This window comes from Astyanax mexicanus, chromosome 13 (genome assembly GCF_023375975.1).
Source record: "Astyanax mexicanus isolate ESR-SI-001 chromosome 13, AstMex3_surface, whole genome shotgun sequence".
NCBI classification, from domain to species: domain Eukaryota; kingdom Metazoa; phylum Chordata; class Actinopteri; order Characiformes; family Acestrorhamphidae; genus Astyanax; species Astyanax mexicanus.
In genome coordinates this window covers 43,857,077-43,876,123 of record NC_064420.1, presented here as the reverse complement: position 1 = coordinate 43,876,123, position 19,047 = coordinate 43,857,077, and the positions used below count along the sequence as shown (strand labels likewise).

Here is a 19,047-nt window from a genome sequence, read left to right as displayed (position 1 = left end):
TTGGATACAAATAAAATAGTTTTAAGCACCTATTCTTGTACCACTAATGGATATGTTCCTGCTTAATCTATATAAGCTGTATATGTAGCAAATCATCATTCTTTCAGAATATTCAGCATATTGTGTCTTAGACAGCACAATATTAATAATAATACCTTAACTTATATATGATTTTGCACATAACATGCAGCTCAAAGTGCTTCACAATATCAGATAATAATCAAGAACAAAAGCAGCAAAATAATAAATTGTATATCCAGGTGTACAAATGAATTATAAGCAAAATATAAGAGACAAGTGATGCTAGTATTATTAAAAATAAACATTAAATACACTAATGTATAAAATAATACATTATAAATATATATACAATTAATTATTTATTTAAATAATTAAAACGTTTACAAAATAGAAATACATTTAGAGAGATGTACATTAAGAGTAGAAATAGAATACGCAAGATAATAATAAATGTAAAAGTAAATGTATATTAAATAAATGAACTATTTTTGAAGAAATGCCAGTGTAAATACGTGTGTTTTGATGCGTAGTGGCTAAAAAAGTTTTCTCATTTTGTTTTTGGTGCATTAAGTTAGCCAGCATTTGAGGTGCACTTCTGTTGGTCCACTGATAATGAAATTTTGATAAAATTCAAATTAAAATTCAAGATTCAAATTATGTCCAAATGTGGAAAGTTTTTTTTTATGACTCAGTGATAATATGTAACTTGTCATAGATAATACACTAGCACAAATATATAGGGGTGTAAGAAAATATTGTTATTGTATCGTAGCTTTTTTTTTTAATTTATGCATTTTTAATTATAAAATGACATGTAAAGATTGGTGTCAGACACTGTTTATAACACTTTGTTTTTTACAAAATAGAACACCTCTAGATAGATAGCACTGTTCTTATTGCATAAAAAGTAAAGTTTTCTTTTATTCAGATTTTATAAATATGTTATAAATTGTGTGATTTTAGACGATGACAGTTCATGTCTAAAATTAGATTTAAACAACTATCATATCGCTTTACTTACTTTACTTACTTGTTTGATTGGGTTTTTATGTTTTGTAGGGCTGTATATTAGACAAGTACTTGCCAGTAAACAGCCCTACAACACTATGATATTAGTATCATGTGGAAGTGAATATTAGTGGGCTAGAACTTTCAAAAGGATGTGGTTGTTTCTTGTCATCAGTGTTTCTTTTTACTCCTGAACCTGTTGCTCTGTTGCTGTGTGTGGGTACTGGTAGTGCAGCAGCTACACTGATTAGGCTTAAACTTGCTTCCTCAAAGTAGAGCTATAAATATCCTATTTTCAGAGAGATACCAGAGCTTCTCTAAAAAATAGTGTGACAGCACTTTAAAAACCTTATCAAATAAACACATCTAACTATGCCACAGGCACCACACACAGGACTCATGAGGTTTTAGATTATATTAGGCGGGGAAAAAATACACTTTTTTTTTTTTTTTATCTGATTTTAGGGCTGTGTGGACATTTTTAAATGATGTTACCTTTTGTCATGATTCCTGGTCTCACTTCTGACTCAGTCAAGTTCCCATAACCCCCCCCCCACCCTCTCCTGGAAGACTCTGTCTCATGTCACTATTTCACCAATCAAGAATAGTTTTCACGCTCATTATCCCCAGGATACTAATTCTTACTCACACTTATTGACAAGCATCGACGACCCTGCCATTGCATATCCAGCGTTCATTCTTGGTTTGTATCTACAGGGTTCCCGCGGGTCCTTAAAAAGTCCTAAAATGTCTTACATTAAAATTTGGATAATTAAGGTCTTAAATTGTCCTAAATTTACTGTAAATTTGCTTTAGGTATTAAATTTTTAGATGGTGGGAAAGCACATAATAACATTAGCGGTGAGTTAACAGGGGAGAGAACTAATGTTAGCATAAAGCTAGCTAACATTAGCTGTGAGCTAGCTAACATTACTGGGGAGAGAAATAAGATTAGTGTAGCGCTAGCTAACATTAGCAGAGAGTTAACTAAGCTAACTAAACTACAGTTAGCAGAGAGCTAGCTAACATTAGCGGTGAGCTAGCTAAGATGCTAACATGTTCTGCATCACAATGTAACAAAATTGAAAAAGGAAATTGATAACATGTTAAATGTTAAGATTTATTTTCAATACAATACATTATTTTTAACTTAAGTTATGACTACATTTTTGGGCAATAAATTATATGTGTTGAGGTCTTTAAAAGGTCTTGAAAAGCATTAAATTTGACTTAAAAAGGAGCAAAAACCCTGATCTATCGTAATTTACACTTTTGGCTCATTTATCTCAATGTTTGGTTTACTGGTTTCAACTAATTGGATAATTATTCAGAAACATGGCAAGAGGTAGACATGGATCCAGCTGTTCTCTGTTTAAGAACATGTGTCTTTTGTATATATATATATATATATATATATATATATATATATATATATAAAAATATATTAAAGATATATTTTATACACCCCTTTGGCCGCCCAATCTTCTCCTGACTTATTTGATTTACCTTTACATTCACTTATTATTTTATTATTTTGTTCCTTTTCACATCTGACTCTATGAATAAATCCTGAATGTATATATTTTTATCATACCTGTTGATTTGCCCTGTGTTTGTTGAAAAATGTATAAAGAAAATGTGTAATAAAAAACTTTAATAAAAAAAAGGATATATTTTATATTTGTTATATATTAAACATCTCTAATGGATATGTGTGTAATATGTAGATTTATGTTTGTATTGATTACTGTTGTGTTGTTTTTCAGGTGGGATGTTTCTGGCAACAGGCAGCACCGATCACATTATCAGAGTTTATTACTTTGGCGGCGAGCAGCCAGAGAAGATAGCTGAGTTGGAGTCGCACACTGTGAGTGAGTGAATGAGTGTGTGTGTGTGTGTGTGTGTGTGTGTGTGCGTGTGTGTAAGAAATGTAACTAACAAATATAATTTTGTCTTTTAACCATTGTTTTGATCATTCTGACACTTTCTCCAGGATAAAGTTGACAGCATCCAGTTTTCACACGGAGGAGACAGGTGAGATGTTGTCACTAGTGTGTGTGTGTGTGTGTGTGTGTGTGTGTAAATGCGTTGGTGTGTTGTTAAAGGATTTTCTCTTGGATTAATGAAACCTCTGGGTATTATGAGCTGATGTTGTCAGCAAAATAAATAAATATTTTTTAATCCAACTCCTTTGGTAACACCTACGCATTCACGCACACTCACACAAACATGGACGTTTTATCACAAGTTCATATGCATACACACACACACACACACACACACACTATACTTTAGTAGCTATACATCAGTTTTAAAAACACTATGCACATCAATTGCAGCAAGAATGAATAAGCTATTAAATACATTTAGTAAAAATCCAGCACCTACATTACATTATATTACATTACATTACATTACATTACATTGCATTACGTTGCATTTGACAGATGCTTTTGTCCAAAGCGACTTACAATAGTGAAGTACAAAAGTAATAGAAGGTAAAAACATCTTTATATAGGGAATAAAAGGAGGTCAAGGGGAAATAATGGAATAGAGGAGTGAAGGAGGGGAAGAAGGGAAAATCATACCCAAGCACACACAAACACATTTCTAGTAGATACAAATCAGTTTTAAACACTATATGAACTATGTGAATTTCAGCTTCTTTTGCAGTAACAGTGCATTACAGTGAAGCTCACAGCAATAAAACACTAAACACAAATCACATCTTTCCCTCCTCTCAGAGTGTATCTTTCTATTTTCTTCCATCACACTGATTTTAATGAGGGGAAGGGGAGGCAGGTTGAGAGAGACAGAACAGAGGAGCGAGAGAGGTGTATAACAGGGCCAGAGGGTTTTAGAAATAGGCATGCTTGTATGCATAGAGAATGTTTTTAGAAGAAATCGCTTAGCGCAGAAAAACAGGAGAAAAGAGTAGAAAAAAAAGAAAAAAGAAAATGTTATAGCAAATGAGCTACTCAATAAATAACTGTTTGTTAATATATGAAAGAAAAATGAAAGAAAAGGTAGATTCAGCCATAAGTGGTGACACAGCACTCCTGTAACACAGCTACTGTATACAATACTGTCATGTATTCCATTCTACATGCTGTATACTGTACTGCACACAGCAATTTCACCAGTGCTAAAGAAACACTGTAGGTAAAATTGTAATACAGTGTTAAATTAACAGTAGCATAGTTGAATTCATACTTGGAAATTTGCTTTGTATTGGCACTTTTTTTTTTGCTGTGAACAGTACAGAACTGAACATCTGTATACTGTACATACTAATATTCTAGGTCCAAAAAACAAACTTAAATGGGTCATTTATTTTTCTTTGTTTCTTAAGATTGGTATACAACAGAGTACATTCTTGTGCAAATTAGGCCATAAAAATAGTTTACTGACATAATTATACAATCTGTAACAAAGTTATCCATTCCTGAGAGAGCAATTGCCTTATGTTGATTAATAGAAATCTATATTTCTTGTAAATGCAATTATGTATTTAATATTTAAAAGCTTTTTTCATCTAATATTTGTATCATATCATATTGTATATTGCCATTTCTTTTAACCCTTGTGTGGTGTTCGGGTCTGTGGGACCCGTTTTTATTTTTAATCAAATGATACTAAAAAAATATTTTTTCTAACTCATTGGCATTGTCTCATTTTTTTGTGAAAAACATATATCAAAACACATTTTCGATAAACACACACTGTACATCCCCCCCTACACATTTATATTACATACAGTCTGTTTGGCCAAGGGTTAATAAACATTGCTTCATTTGTGAATTTGAAACTAAACAAATTTTCTACTCATATCTTGAGTTTAATTCATTTTCTTTTACATTTTATTAAAAAACTAATAAAAAAAGAGTAGCACTTTTTAAAAGAAATGTAACATAAGAAAGGTAAAGGGCAAATATTAACCATGTAAGCTGTTTATATTGCTTGCAATTTAGGTGAAGCAAGCATGTGTAAAGCATTTTAATGTAAAATTGCTTAATTTTGCTGAATTAAATACAAGTAACAAAGTAAACGAGTAACAAAAATATGAACACCACACAAGGGTTAAACATCATCAGCATTTGAGTTTTTAGTTCTCACCCAGCCCTACTTTATATTTACCCCTCTGAGATTTTTAAAGCTGTGACTTACTTTGGGCGCTATAGCTAAAACTAAATAAGGCACAAGTGAATCAAACTCCGGACATGTCAGCTGATCAATTACACTTAGGGATTTAGTGAAAGACAAGTGTTATTTATTTATTTTTTTTATTAAACTTTCATTTTCAGTAGCAACACCATAGTGTAAGTGTCAGCTGAAATACTGCCTTGCAGTTTAACCAGTGTGTGTGTGTGTGTGTGTGTGTGTGTGTACAGGTTTGTGAGTGGCAGTAGAGATGGGACAGCGCGAGTGTGGCAGCTACAGCAGCAGGACTGGAGAAGCATTCTGCTGGACATGGCCACCAAACTACCAGGGTAAACATCACTGTCAAATAAAAAGTGATCTAAATATTTAAAAGAAACGACACACCTTGCTCCCAAGCACATGTTATATTTTTTTTTACAGTGAGGACATCAATACCTTTATGACAAAATGCTACAATGATGATTTCTGATTCTTATACTGCTTGAAAAATATAAACTAGTCAAAAATAGACCAAGTTATTCCATCAATGGATTTTTCTTCCCTGATGAACACGATATATTCCAAGATCACAATGTCAGGATTCATGGGGCTGGAATTGTGATCATCATTTTCACACATGGATTGAGAGAGTTCACCACAGAGTCCAGATCTTAACCTCATTGAGAATCTTTGGGATGTGCTGGATGGAGAAGAGCTGCTTTGTGCAGTGGTCAGACTCTACCATCATCAATGCTGCTGCAAGATCTTGGTGAAAAATTAATGCAACACTGGATTGAAATAAATCTTGTAACACTGTAGAAGCATATGCCACAGTGAATGCGTGTAGCAATCAAAGATAAAGGCGAATTAACTTAATTAATTAACATTAATATTTGACTATTTGGAGTAAAAGTATCATTTAACTGTTGTGTGTTTGTTTATTTTTTGTTCTGTTTTTTTTTTTTGTAATTAGGAAGTACAACCCTCCACCTCTGGAGGACAAAGTGACTAAACTGAAAGTTACCATGGTGGCCTGGGATCGGAACGACAACACAGTCATCACTGCAGCCAACAATCTGACCCTGAAAGTGTGGAACTCCTACACGGGCAACCTCATTCACATCCTCATGGTGAGATTTCTATTCAGTCAGCAAATGTTCTCTTCAATTTTGTGGTGTTAGAACCAGCTTTTAAACTTACAGTACCTGTGTATAAGTACATCCATACAAAAATATACATATTAGCCCTTTGACATTATGCTCAACTATGTGGTAAAGCACATTTTTAACCACTGTAACTTATTAAAGATTTTTATTGTCACGTCACAAAGTACAGGTGTACATGTGAGTGAAAAACTTGGGCGCAGGTTCACACAAGTATGCAGAGAACAATATTTACAACAAAGTAGAATAATAAGATAAAATAGAAATATACAGTTTACGTTACAGTCAAAAAGAGTGACAAACAAACACAAAAACAAGGAAAAACTGCAAAGAAAGTGGTGCTCGGCGCCATCTTGATGACATATATGAAGGTGACTTTTTAGTAGTATACATTTTACTGAATGCAAACCATCAATACAAATAGCAAATCATAAAAAGTAACGGAAATGCCAAATAATACTGATGCTGTTGCACCACCACACAGATGATTTAACTGTTTAAAAAGCCACAAAATCTAACACAATTATTTTTCCTTCTATTTGATGTTTGCCTTCTTTACCAATGTGCCATGATAGAAAAACTGTGTGGTAGTAAATATACAATGAAATAGTTTTTATTATTACCCCCCCTCCCTATAATGCATTGCTTTTTTCTTGGTGAAGGGTTAAGCAAGCACAAACAGTGCAAAATACAAAAATTAGATTACATATTTAGATTACATACATTATTTTAAATATTGATATCAGTGTGTTTGTAGTTAGTTTGTTAAAATGACAGCTGTTAAAATTGTTATATTAACTATAAAACTGAATTATGTTATAGGCATTGCTACAGGAAAAAAGACAGCTGGAATTACATTTCTTTTGTCTGTAAATTTTCTTTTTTGAAAAAGAAAAGTAAAAGCATGTTTTACTTGAGTGTGGTTAGACAATAACTACATGGACAAAAGACTCTTGATGTTGTACTGTATCTTATTGGGTTCTGCCCTACTTTCCCCCAGTATCAGATTACACCTTGCTCTAGTAATAACTTCTGCTACTATGAGTTAACCCAAAATTGTCACGAGTTATTCTGTGCGACTGTCCCCCCTCCCGAAAGCTCTCCGTTTTTCATTAAACTTCAGTTCTAAGAAAAGGTTATATAGGTCTGATCATGACCTTTACAGCTACAGCTTCACAGAGCAGGACCGTGTACATCATTTGTACTGAGTGATACACGTTTTAAACGCTTGCTTATGAATGAAAAGAAGGTCATCTCTCTTTTGTACTCTGCCGCTTCTAATAAAATATTAAAATACATGAATCTAATGCATTTTGAATTGCATTGTGGGACATCAGTGTAAAGGTGGTGATTTAATTGAATGGATTTTGCTGTATTAAGTAATATTCAATAAAGTACGGTATGTTATTTAGGAGGGGTGGGCGATATATGGCCCTAAAATAATATCACGATATTCCTTGGTATTTTTACGATAAGGATACTTTTGGCGCTATGACAAGACACTTTAAAAAAAAACACCATACACTGCAAAAAAATATATATATTTATTTTATTATTACATACAATATAATACTGAACACCCCTAAGTGAGATATTGAAAATTACAATAATTTTATCAGATTTGTAACAGAATTCAATGATCCAGAATGTCATGATAATAATAATAAGGCACTCCAAATATCTCCATATATCCAGGATTAAAGTAAAATTAATGATACTAAACATATATAATCTGTCTCTAATAGATATATAATGGGAAATGGAATGGGTGATATGGCACGATATTTTACGATATGATATGGCACACCTCTATTATTTAGACATTAAAAAATATTCAACATAAAAAAATCGATTAAAAAAAAGGTTTTAATGCTTTTATTTTATTGTTTCTAGCCTACTGACATGCGAAAAGCTGTATAAATTGTGAGGTGTTATCTTGTGTGTAATGCTGAACACTGGCCAACATGTTCATGGCAAGGCGATGTGAAATATGATAGATAAAGCGAGGCATGATAGTGCGTGGCAGATAGATGGAACATTTAAGTTAATTTAACATTACTTAATACACATTAGTGGATCACAATAGTGACCAGCGGTGTCTGGCTACAATTATACATGCAAACAGACAAGCGAGTTTAGCTTCTACAGGACATAGCAAAAGTCATGGGACATGATGCATGCAGGTTTAATATTAGTGTGATTTTAATTTCTGGTCATTTTAAAACTAATTGTTTGTTTTAAAATTCATTGCTGAATCCAATTGAATGCCCCAAATCACACCTAATGCCTGTGTGTGTTCTCAGGGCCACGAGGACGAGGTGTTTGTACTGGAGCCACATCCATTTGATCCCAGAGTGTTGTTCTCTGCTGGGCACGACGGCAACGCTATTGTGTGGGATCTGGCACGAGGAGCGAAAATACGCTCCTACTTCAACATGGTAAACAGCCCACTGTACCCCTCTTTATAGTTTTCTAATTGGTGGTTTGTTGATTAATAGTGGTCTACAATTACTTTTATAGTTTTTATAGTTGCACTAATTTTGTTATTATGCAATGATCTCAGCTAGAACATTTTAGCTGCATATAAAACCCGTATACATAGCAGTCTGAGGCCTCATAACAGAGAGTCTGAGGTTATATTCACCTTAAATGTTATTTATGCCCTATTTGTTTGTATTTCTATTGCTAATCCTTTACTTTGAGGTTAATTAAAATCAGCTCATGAACAAAGTACAGATGTCCTGTACCGGAGTGAAAGTAAATACTTATTATACCACAGATAGTTCCAACCCTGCAATGTGATTGGCTGAGAGGTGTTCTATGAGTGCCGTTATCAGCCGGTAATGCACTACTTTAACCAAAGCTCTACATGTATTACTCCGCCACATACAGGTAACCTAGCAACAATGCAGCGCTCAAAAACAAACAGCGCAGTTACAAACAGAGCAGCAATGGAACTATTTTAACTCGCAGGGTTTTTATGTCAAAAAGATCATATTTTCTCTTCCTCTTTACCTCAAAATCTATTAATAAACAGCTATAATGGAACTGTGGTATAATTGCAAAAACACATTCAAGGTTCACTCGTGTCTACGACCGCAGCACAGCAGTGCCAGTATTACACGTTATAGAACTCCCTATATATATATATATATATATATATTAAAAGCACATACTTAAAGTACAGTAATAAAGTACATTATATGGACAAAAATATTGGGACAACTGTCAATGTATTATTTCCTCAGAAACTAGTCGTATTTATATAGAGTTTCTCCTGCTTTTGTTGGAGTAACTTTCTCTGGTGTCAATGGAGGACTTGTACAAGCTGTGTGTGTGTGCATTTGCACATATTGGGTGTAACTTAAAGTAAATTAATGTAATAATTCTTTCCTTCACTCTGTGAAACTTAATTTAGCAACACATTTTTATGATTTCTTTCTTTCTATCCTTCTTATCTTGATCAAATGATACAGTAATTTTAACTTGTATAGTAATCGAATAACAGTAATAAACTGCTCTTATGAAATTCAACAGTCCAGCATTACAGCAGTTCAATGCATTGGTTATTCACTAGTTACATAATCATCTGCTTTCTGTCATTTCTTTGTATCCAGACTAGAAATAATACGCAAACAACAGGAGATAAAGACATGGATTTTAATCATCTTCTCTATGTGGGTGAAATTTTCAGCTGAGGTTGTTTTCTTTATCTTTAAAACATTCCTGCTGGGAACAGAAAAGAGCATTTCATATATTTTAATGATTTCTTTAGCCAGGTGCATTTTTTACATCTCACTTCTTTAACTGCTAGATTGTCAGTTAGTGCTTCTCATCTTTCGCTCTCATTTTACTTAAAATTACTTTTTGGCATGAATTATAATGTTATTAGTTAATAATAGGCAGATATAGATTATAGATTTAAGGAAAAACAGTAATTGTTTAGTGAAGTTCCTGGAAGTGGACTTTTTTCTTTTTCTATTTGACCAGAGGTACCCAAACTTTGGCATGTGTCTGTATGTACAGTATAATGTATTTATTAAATATTACTCTTAATGCAGATGGTATTGATATTAATTAGGGCTGAACTAATGGTTATTTGGTAGTTGACTATAATAATCTGATGATTTATTTTTTGTCGATTAGCTGATTTGTCAATTATTATTTCTGCAATGCCCTTCATCTCTAGAATTGATAGGAACAGCTAAACATGAGATTTAAAAGGTATTTTAATGTCTGGATGTTTTTTAAACACGCAAAGTACTAATATTTAGTAATTAAATATATAATATGTTGTGTTTGGGCTCTTATGGTGAGACTAAGTTGAGTGTAAACTGTGTGAGTGAGTTATTTACCCATCTCCCATTGCGCTTCTGTCTAAAGCACTTTGTGAAAAGCAGTACTGTTACAAATTAACAATCAGTCGACAATAAAATATGTAATTGATAGATTTAAATAATTAACATTGTTACTTTTTGGCATGAATTATAATGTTATTAGTTAATAATTGGCAGGAAAAATAAAATACAAATCAAACATATAGGCTTCTGAGACTTTCACTTCCACACATTCTTTTATGCACTTGATTATGTGCATGCACACTTGCCCATACCTAAATGTACTGAATTTGATTACTTTGAGTTACACCCATTGCTGACACAAATGTGCAATGCAGACACACACCTTTCCCAGTCTCTTTAGAGAAGTTGTGCCAATATGGAAGGACTCTCTTGAGCGGACATAAACATGACCTGTTGGCACCATGCTTAATGCCAGGTGTGGGCTTGAGGGGTATAAAGCCACCCAGTATTGAGCTGTGGAGCAGTGGAACCGTGTTCTCTAAAATGATGATGATCCAGTACTTAAGGATGAGATAAGGAGTTGTGGAGTTGGGAATGAGGTGGGGGTGGTGATCATTCAACATCTTGACCTCACAAACAGTTTTGTGTCTAAATAAAATAAAATCCTAATAGCAATGTTATAAAATCTAGAAATCTAGTAAAAAGACTTCCCTGGACAGTAGAGACATTTACTCCAACAAAAGCTGTATAAACTTAAACCTAATTTCAGTAGAAACAGTAAATGAATATACTTTTTTTTCTCTGTATGTTCTGTATTTTTTTTTGTTGAGCTTTTGTTTAAACCTTTTCTGTGATTTGCCTCTCTCTGTATGCTGTGACCTGTATATATGTGTGTGTGTGTGTGTGTGTTTCAGATTGAGGGTCAGGGGCATGGTGCGTTGTTTGACTGTAAGTGTTCTCCAGATGGTCAGCATTTTGCCTGCACAGACTCTCATGGACACCTGCTCATCTTTGGCTTTGGCTCCAGCAGCCGATATGACAAGGTGCTGTATCTCCCAGAAATACTTACTTCAGTATCGGTTGCTGTTCTTTACATTTTTTACTTTTTTTCCTTGCTTTCTTTTTTTTCACAATTTTTCATGCCTTTTTTTGTCTCTTTTATGCTAGACTTATATTTTTTATTTTTGTCTTAAAGTAAACTCAAAGTCCAGACTAGAGGTCTGCATTTCCACTTGTGGGTTTCTTGACAATATAGTTTAGGATTCGTACGGTCATGACAAAAAATGGAATTTGAAAATAGCAAAACCCTGATAGTTACCCTGTAACCCTGATACTTTTTGCATTTCATAAGCAAAGCATACCTGACCGAAATAAATGTTGTATATTATTTTTTCAGCCTGTTTAACAATAAAAAAGTATAAATGTTTTATGAAATAAAGTGGCATGGTGTCCATTAGATTTCTTTTTTTTTTTTTTTTTTTGAAGAAAGTTATTTATTTGTGAAATATGTGTGATTTTGGGTGATCAGTCAAGAGCAGGACAATTCTATCAGAAGCAAAAATGCATGAGCATGTTTGAAGATCAATCATGTGAAGATCTCTGATCCAGACTTATTACTGTAAAATATTTTAATTCAAGTTTAATTAAGTTCATATATAATTTCATGATTTTTTTTAAATTAAGTTTAAGTTAAGTTAAAATATGCTGGAGTTGTGACTCGCACGTGTTTATCAGTGGTTACAGTAGCTGTTCTTTCTGTGGTTTTGTTTGTTGCTCATGTTTGTGTTCTGATCTGTGTTCCAGATAGCGGATCAGATGTTCTTCCACACAGATTACCGGCCGCTGATCCGAGATGCCCATAACTACGTGTTGGATGAGCAGACGCAGCAGGCTCCTCACCTCATGCCCCCTCCGTTCCTGGTGGATGTGGACGGGAACCCTCACCCTCCTCGCTTCCAGCGGCTAGTGCCCGGCCGAGAGAACTGCAGAGAGGAGCAGCTCATACCACAGATGGGTCTGACTTCATCAGGTAAATAAAATTACAGCAAAAATTGTAAAGATTTAGGCTTGCTTTAAGCACAGAGTTAATCACTTGATAGCTACATTAAATAGCCCCTTAAAGCTCAGGGGAAAAACTTAAGAAGCAATCATCAGACACCGTTTATATTTAATGTCTGTAAACTGCTGCTTAAAACAGATATGCATAATCTGTTTGATTTTTTTGTCTTCTCTGTGCCACACCTTCCCTCAGTTTTTACATCTCTGTCCCTCTGTTTATCGCAGGACTGAATCAGGTGCTGAGTCAGCAGGCTGCAGAAGGTGCCAGTCCCCTGGATAGCATGATCCAGAGACTACAGCAGGAGCAGGACCAGAGACTGGGCTCAGATTCTCGAGCCACTCGAGGTAACCATGCTGCTGCTGCTGATAATTATGATGAAGAAGAATTACTTTATTTTATTTCTTCTTTATATTTATCTATTTTAAATTGCTCTGTGGGTGTAAACTGGACCGTGGGAATACAATTTCAGTCCACCTCATGTTTCCCATGTGATGTGAAATGACAATAAAATCTCCTTGAATCCTTAAATCCTTGACATTTTAAGTAGAATGTGAAAATTTGCATACCACTGTTTAAATAACATGTTTTGTTGATTTTTGACATTGATAAAATCCAATAATAATGATCTATTAAATCAAACCTTAAATATGACAATTCTCAGCAAAATCTAGATCTCAAATGCCATTGGACATGCTTGCAATCTCCTTAGGTATTCTTCCATATGATAGAACATTATAGATTTAAGGAAAAACAGTAATTGTATAGTGAAATGAATGGAAGTGGACTCTCAAACTATTTTCTATTTGACCAGAGGTACCCAAACTTTGGCATGTGTCTGTATGTACAGTATAATGTATTTATTAAATATTATTCCTAATGCAGATGGTATTGATATTAATTAGGGCTGTAACTAATGATTATTTGGGTAGTAGACTATAATAATCTGACGATTACTTTTTGTCGATTAGCCGATTTGTCAATTATTATTTCTGCAATGCCCTTCATCTCTAGAATTGATAGGAACAGCTAAACATAAAATTTAAAAGGCATTTTAATGTCTGGATGTTTTTTAAACATGCAAAGTACTAATATTTAGTGATTAAGTATATAATCTGTTGTGTTTGGGCTTTTATGGTGAGACTAAGTTGAGTGTAAACTGTGTGAGTGAGTTATTTACCCATCTGCCATTGCGCTTCTGTCTAAAGCACTTTGTGAAAAGCAGTACTGTTACAAATTAACAATCAGTCGACAATAAAATATGTAATTGATAGATTTAAATAATTAACGTTGTCGAAAATATCGAGTAATCGTTGCAGCCCTAATATTAATAGATGTTTATGTGTTGTGTATACAGGATCTGTAAGCTCTCCTACAGAAGTCTCCTCACCTCCTAATGTTGGTCTGAGGCGGAGTGGCCAGATTGAGGGGGTCCGTCAGATGCACAGTAACGCTCCTCGCAGTGAGATGGCCACAGAGACGGACCTGGTGGCCTGGAGCAGACGGGTACTGGTTCCTGAGCTCTCACTGGGAACAGCCAGGTAAACCACTTGTGCACAGTGAGCACACAGACATACTATATACAGACTATGTTCTGACTGTGTACAGATATACTAATATAGTTTCCCGAATTACATGACATTACATTACATTACATTACATTACATTTGGCAGACGCTTTTGTCCAAAGTGACTTACAATAGTGAAGTACATAGAGTAATAGAAGTTAAAGGTAAAAAACATTTTAGACAGGGCCTAAAGGAGGTCAAAGGGAAATAATAGGATAGAGGAGAAAAAGAGAGGAAGAAGGAAATGAGGTTAGAAAGAGTTAGTTTGTTAGAGGTGTTAAGAGAGTAAGTGCTCTTTGAAGAGCTCTGTCTTCAGGAGTTCTGTATTTGGCATTCAACCAAATGATTAATTTCTTTTTGTTTCATTCGCATATTTAAGTACCGTAATTCAGTACCACAAATGCCATGAGGTATCACAGAGAATTGTCTTGTGATATTGTGATATATCGAGTATCACAGAATCACAGTATCATGATATCATTGTTATTGTGGGCAACGTATTAATAGTGATGCCACAACACAAGGAGGGTGAAGACTAGAACACGCCTCCTCCAACACATGTGAAGTCAGACTCGGCCTCTTTTCTAATTGCTGCTGATGCAGCATTGCCGAGTACCATCAAAGTGCACTTGGAGGAAAGCGCAGCGACTTCAGATACATCAGCTCACAGATGCTTTGTGCTAATTGACATCACCCTAGGAATGGTAAGGTGAAAGAGTGCCATCTACCCACCCAGAGAGAACAAGGCCAATTGTGCTCAATTGTGCAAGTTGCATGACCGAGATTCGAACCAGCGATCTCTCCATCATATTGAAAGTGCCTTGGTCTGCTGGACCACCCAGAGCTATTTTCTAGTAATATTGAGGTCTGCAAAAATGATTGGGGTCATGTACAAACATTGAACGATAAGTCAATAATGTAATCATTGTGACAGGCCTAGTAGTTCTGCTCTTTTATGTGGACAGAACTAATCTGTGCTCCACTTGGAGTTTAGCCTCACTATAGTATAAAAACTATTAAAAAAAAAAACTATGTAAAGGATGCAGCCATTTAGAAAACATTTAACCAGAGTTTTTTCAGTATAAATAAGTCTCTACACTATAATCAGTACTAGCAGGTTCTAAAGGTTTGTGCTTTAGGTTTGTTGATATATTGCAAGGCAGTAGCTGGTAGATGTTGGCAAAACGTGCCCAGCAAGACCAGAAAAGCTGGTTCTGTAAATATGCTGCTTCCAAATAAAGAGCCTGAAGGTGCTTCACAAAGAGATATAGTTAAAAATAGATAGTGGCCATTTTGAATGTGTGTCTGTGTGTGTATGTATGTAAATGACTGTAGAGGTTGGATGATAAACTGATCATAAACCAGGCCGTCATGTTTTTTTTACCAGGAATTATTGATTTATTGGTGTCAGTTTTACAGAATTTGACGAGCAATATGAAACAATGTTCAACAGATCACATAGCTTAGCTTACTTCTCGTGTCTCAGTAACACATGTACAGTGACTGTAGCTCTTTCAAGTGAGGCTCTTATTATTCCAATATTGTAAAATAGCCATAAACTGCCATAAATTAAAACTGTTCTACTGCTGGTAAAATTTTAAAACATAAAAACAATACAAAAAAAAAATCAAATATCAATATTTGTTTTACATATTGAAAATGTATCACTAACTAGGGGTGTGCCATTTCATATTGTACGCGATAATATTGGCAACTTTTTTAAATAGCGTGAACGATATTGTACCCTGAAATATCGTGCCACATCACCCACCACTAATTATCACATCAGCGTACTACTTTTTTCTGTTTTTAGCAAAAGAAAAATTCACACTGTTCTCATTTCCCATTATATATTTACTAGAGACAGATTATATCTGTCCAGTATCGTTTATTTTACTTCAGTTCTGGATATATGGAGATATTTGGAGTGCATTATTATTAGTATCATGACTGGATCATTGATGTCTGTTACAAATCTGATGACAATTCTTGTATTCTTTAATATCTCAGTTAGGGGTGTGCCATATCATATCATATGCAATATTGAAATTTAATTTTCATTTTGTTGCAGTAGGGTATTCTTAAAATATTTATGTTTTAATTGAATGTTTTGTGATATCGCCAAGAATATCGCTATCGCAAAAATACCATGATATTATTGTGATATTATTTTAGGGTGATATCGCCCACCTCTATAACTAACAAATATATATTCAACGATATACTGCCGTATTGTCAAACGAATATTAAACAATAATATTTACATTCCTAAGTAATCATTATTTTATGCATGACTATTTAAAATAGATTTTATTACTTTCAGTGCTCTCTGAGTAAAGCATAAAACATGACATCCAATCTAAATGAAGGCCATTTATCATTTTATCTGTCGTGAAGGCAAAAGAGAAACAGTCTGTTTAATTTGATCTTGGAAAATGTTTGGGGGCAAGGAGAAATGTGAAAAATAAAGATATTTGGAAAATGAGTTCTTCAAAAATGTACACTAATAAAAATTCATAAAAAATGATAAAATAGATACTTTTTTTCACTGTAAATGTTGAGGTGTTGTATCAGTTTTTCTTTTCACAGTTCTCACATTTGTTTAATAATTTACATGCAGTGCTGTCAAATTCCTCAGTTTGAATCCATAACTCTGCACATTTTTTGTCTAGCTGTGAGACGTCTGCCTCAGCTCATGAAGGACTTAACAGTTAGTGAATGTGTTCTAATCAGGTGTAGTTTAAATCAGATTGCAGAGAACACTGAATAGACATTTACATTTTAGCTGCATGACTTGTTAATTAATTGATGTCTTTTATGGTTGATTATGGAAACAACATCCTTAAACATCTATTTATCATTGCTTTATAAAAATCGGCTAGTGTTGAAATTCTGACATTGAATCAACCTTCATTTAAAAGCTTTGAAGGGCTCTTTTGTGCTTGCAGTAAATTTCAGCGAAATATGCTCTGATAATAATAATAATATAATATTATTATTATAGTTATTAGTAAATGTCCTTCTGTACTGCAAAAATGCCACACGTTCTGTAAGAATAGAATAAAACACACTTCTCAATCAATGTTTTTATTTTATTTTTTAAATTGTTGTCTCTATTTCATTTATTTTCTACATTGTAACTGATTATTAAAGACATGATCACAATTAAGAGACACATATGGAATTACTTGGTAAACAAAATTAATCCCCAGATCTAATCCTGATAAACTGAGGTGGTGATTTGAGGTGATTTGGGATAAGCTGGAGCTTCACAGTGGAAAGGAAAAGCATCAACTTTTGTTCAGCACCTCCAGGAACTCCTTCAACGACAATCTTTAACACACGTTTTTGTACAAATTGTCTAAATACTAAACACCTCATTTTGAGTTTTAGGTTAGATGTTATTTTAAAGCAGTTTAATAACTAATAGTATTCGTGTGTTTAATTGTGTGTGTGCAGTAAACAGGAGATCTGGAGGGCGGCCAGAGGAGACGAGGAGATGAACATCTACAGATCAGAGCGGAGGAGACGCAGCGTACACAGCCAGTACCACAGAGAAAACCGGGTATATATACACACACACACACACACTGTCTGTAATTTAACTTCTAAATTGAGGTCAGAGTGTGTATGAAGGTGTGTATCTATCACAGCAGCACGCAGTGGAGAACGTAGCAGTGGAGGAGGGGCGGCGTCACCAGGGCAACCAACACAACTACCACACGCGACTGGCTGTAGAGGAGACAAGCAGACAAAGTGAACCCAACGAGGAGGAGCCTAGTGCTTCAGAGGTACACACACACACATTAACACACACACACACAAACAAAATACTCTATATTTACTCCTTTTAGATTCTCTACCCGAGGCCCAACCCGAACTCTGGCCCTGTTTTTTTAATGCTATTTTTATTATGGTGTGATAATCGCAATATAATGAAGTGTTTTAAATAAAAATGTTGCACAAGTTAAAATGTTCTAATCAAGCAGCTCTGGAACATGTGAGAACTGCGAACATATCAGCACCTCCGCTTGTCCGTGCATAGCCTTATTGTTGTTTGTTCATAAAGAATTTTATATTCTAAAACACTGTAATTATATTAGAGTATACAAAAGTCATTGTAAATTATTACATTTGAGTAGATGGGGAGATCAGTTCTTAATAAACATTTTTGTTAAATAACAGGTCTATGCCTCTTCAGTGCTGCAATGTTAATTAACGTCATTCTAAACGGATTTTGAAAAGCTCAGTTTAAACGCTTTACTTACTAAAAAAATGTGGGGTTTAATTCAGGCTCGGGCTCACAAAGATATAAATAAAATAGAGATAAATAAAAAGTTTATGGGGCGGGTCAGGCTCAGGCAGAACGTGCAAGGGCTCAGGCTGAGTCGGGCTGGATTTTTTGGGCCTGATCTAAGCTCTAAGTCCTTTTAGTAGAATGTGTAAAAAAAAAATTCAGACTAGAAGCACCAGTGTGAGAATCAAATTCAACCTGAATTTATTTTGTGTACTCTCTGTGTGTAAATTTAAAAGTGATGCTGCTGGAAATCTTAACAGGGTATGATAAAAACGTCACCTGATTGACTTGAATTGCTCATATCACAAGAAGCTTCAACAGCCTGCTAAATTTATTTTTTTTTTTTTTATGTTCATAGTTTAGATTCATGACTGTGAATCTCTTTTTTTATTCTTTTTAGAAAAAAAAGTTGCTGTGTAGTATCATCACACAAACCCAGCTGCAAATTGTGCATTTGCAGTGTATTGTCTAGCAATTTTAGCCAAATCAGCTC

At 34.4% G+C, this 19,047-nt stretch overlaps 1 protein-coding gene across 4 annotated transcripts in view; it reads left to right on the top strand.

Moving 5' to 3' along the window:
- The window catches only part of LOC103042438 (pleckstrin homology domain interacting protein), a 62,771-nt gene that overhangs the window by 18,036 nt on the left and 25,688 nt on the right, over positions 1-19,047 (top strand). For 2 of the 4 annotated variants that reach the window (XM_022676865.2, XM_022676862.2), the window contains exons 11-21: positions 2,796-2,896; positions 3,023-3,063; positions 5,421-5,519; positions 6,143-6,299; positions 8,636-8,770; positions 11,548-11,676; positions 12,437-12,662; positions 12,917-13,036; positions 14,047-14,230; positions 17,717-17,822; positions 17,914-18,048. In XM_022676865.2, coding sequence (XP_022532586.2) covers positions 2,796-2,896; positions 3,023-3,063; positions 5,421-5,519; positions 6,143-6,299; positions 8,636-8,770; positions 11,548-11,676; positions 12,437-12,662; positions 12,917-13,036; positions 14,047-14,230; positions 17,717-17,822; positions 17,914-18,048 — 1,433 coding nt within the window. Of the gene's footprint in view, positions 1-2,795; positions 2,897-3,022; positions 3,064-5,420; positions 5,520-6,142; positions 6,300-8,635; positions 8,771-11,547; positions 11,677-12,436; positions 12,663-12,916; positions 13,037-14,046; positions 14,231-17,716; positions 17,823-17,910; positions 18,049-19,047 lie in introns of all 4 variants that reach the window. The other 2 variants (XM_022676861.2, XM_022676863.2) reach the window with 1 other exon arrangement.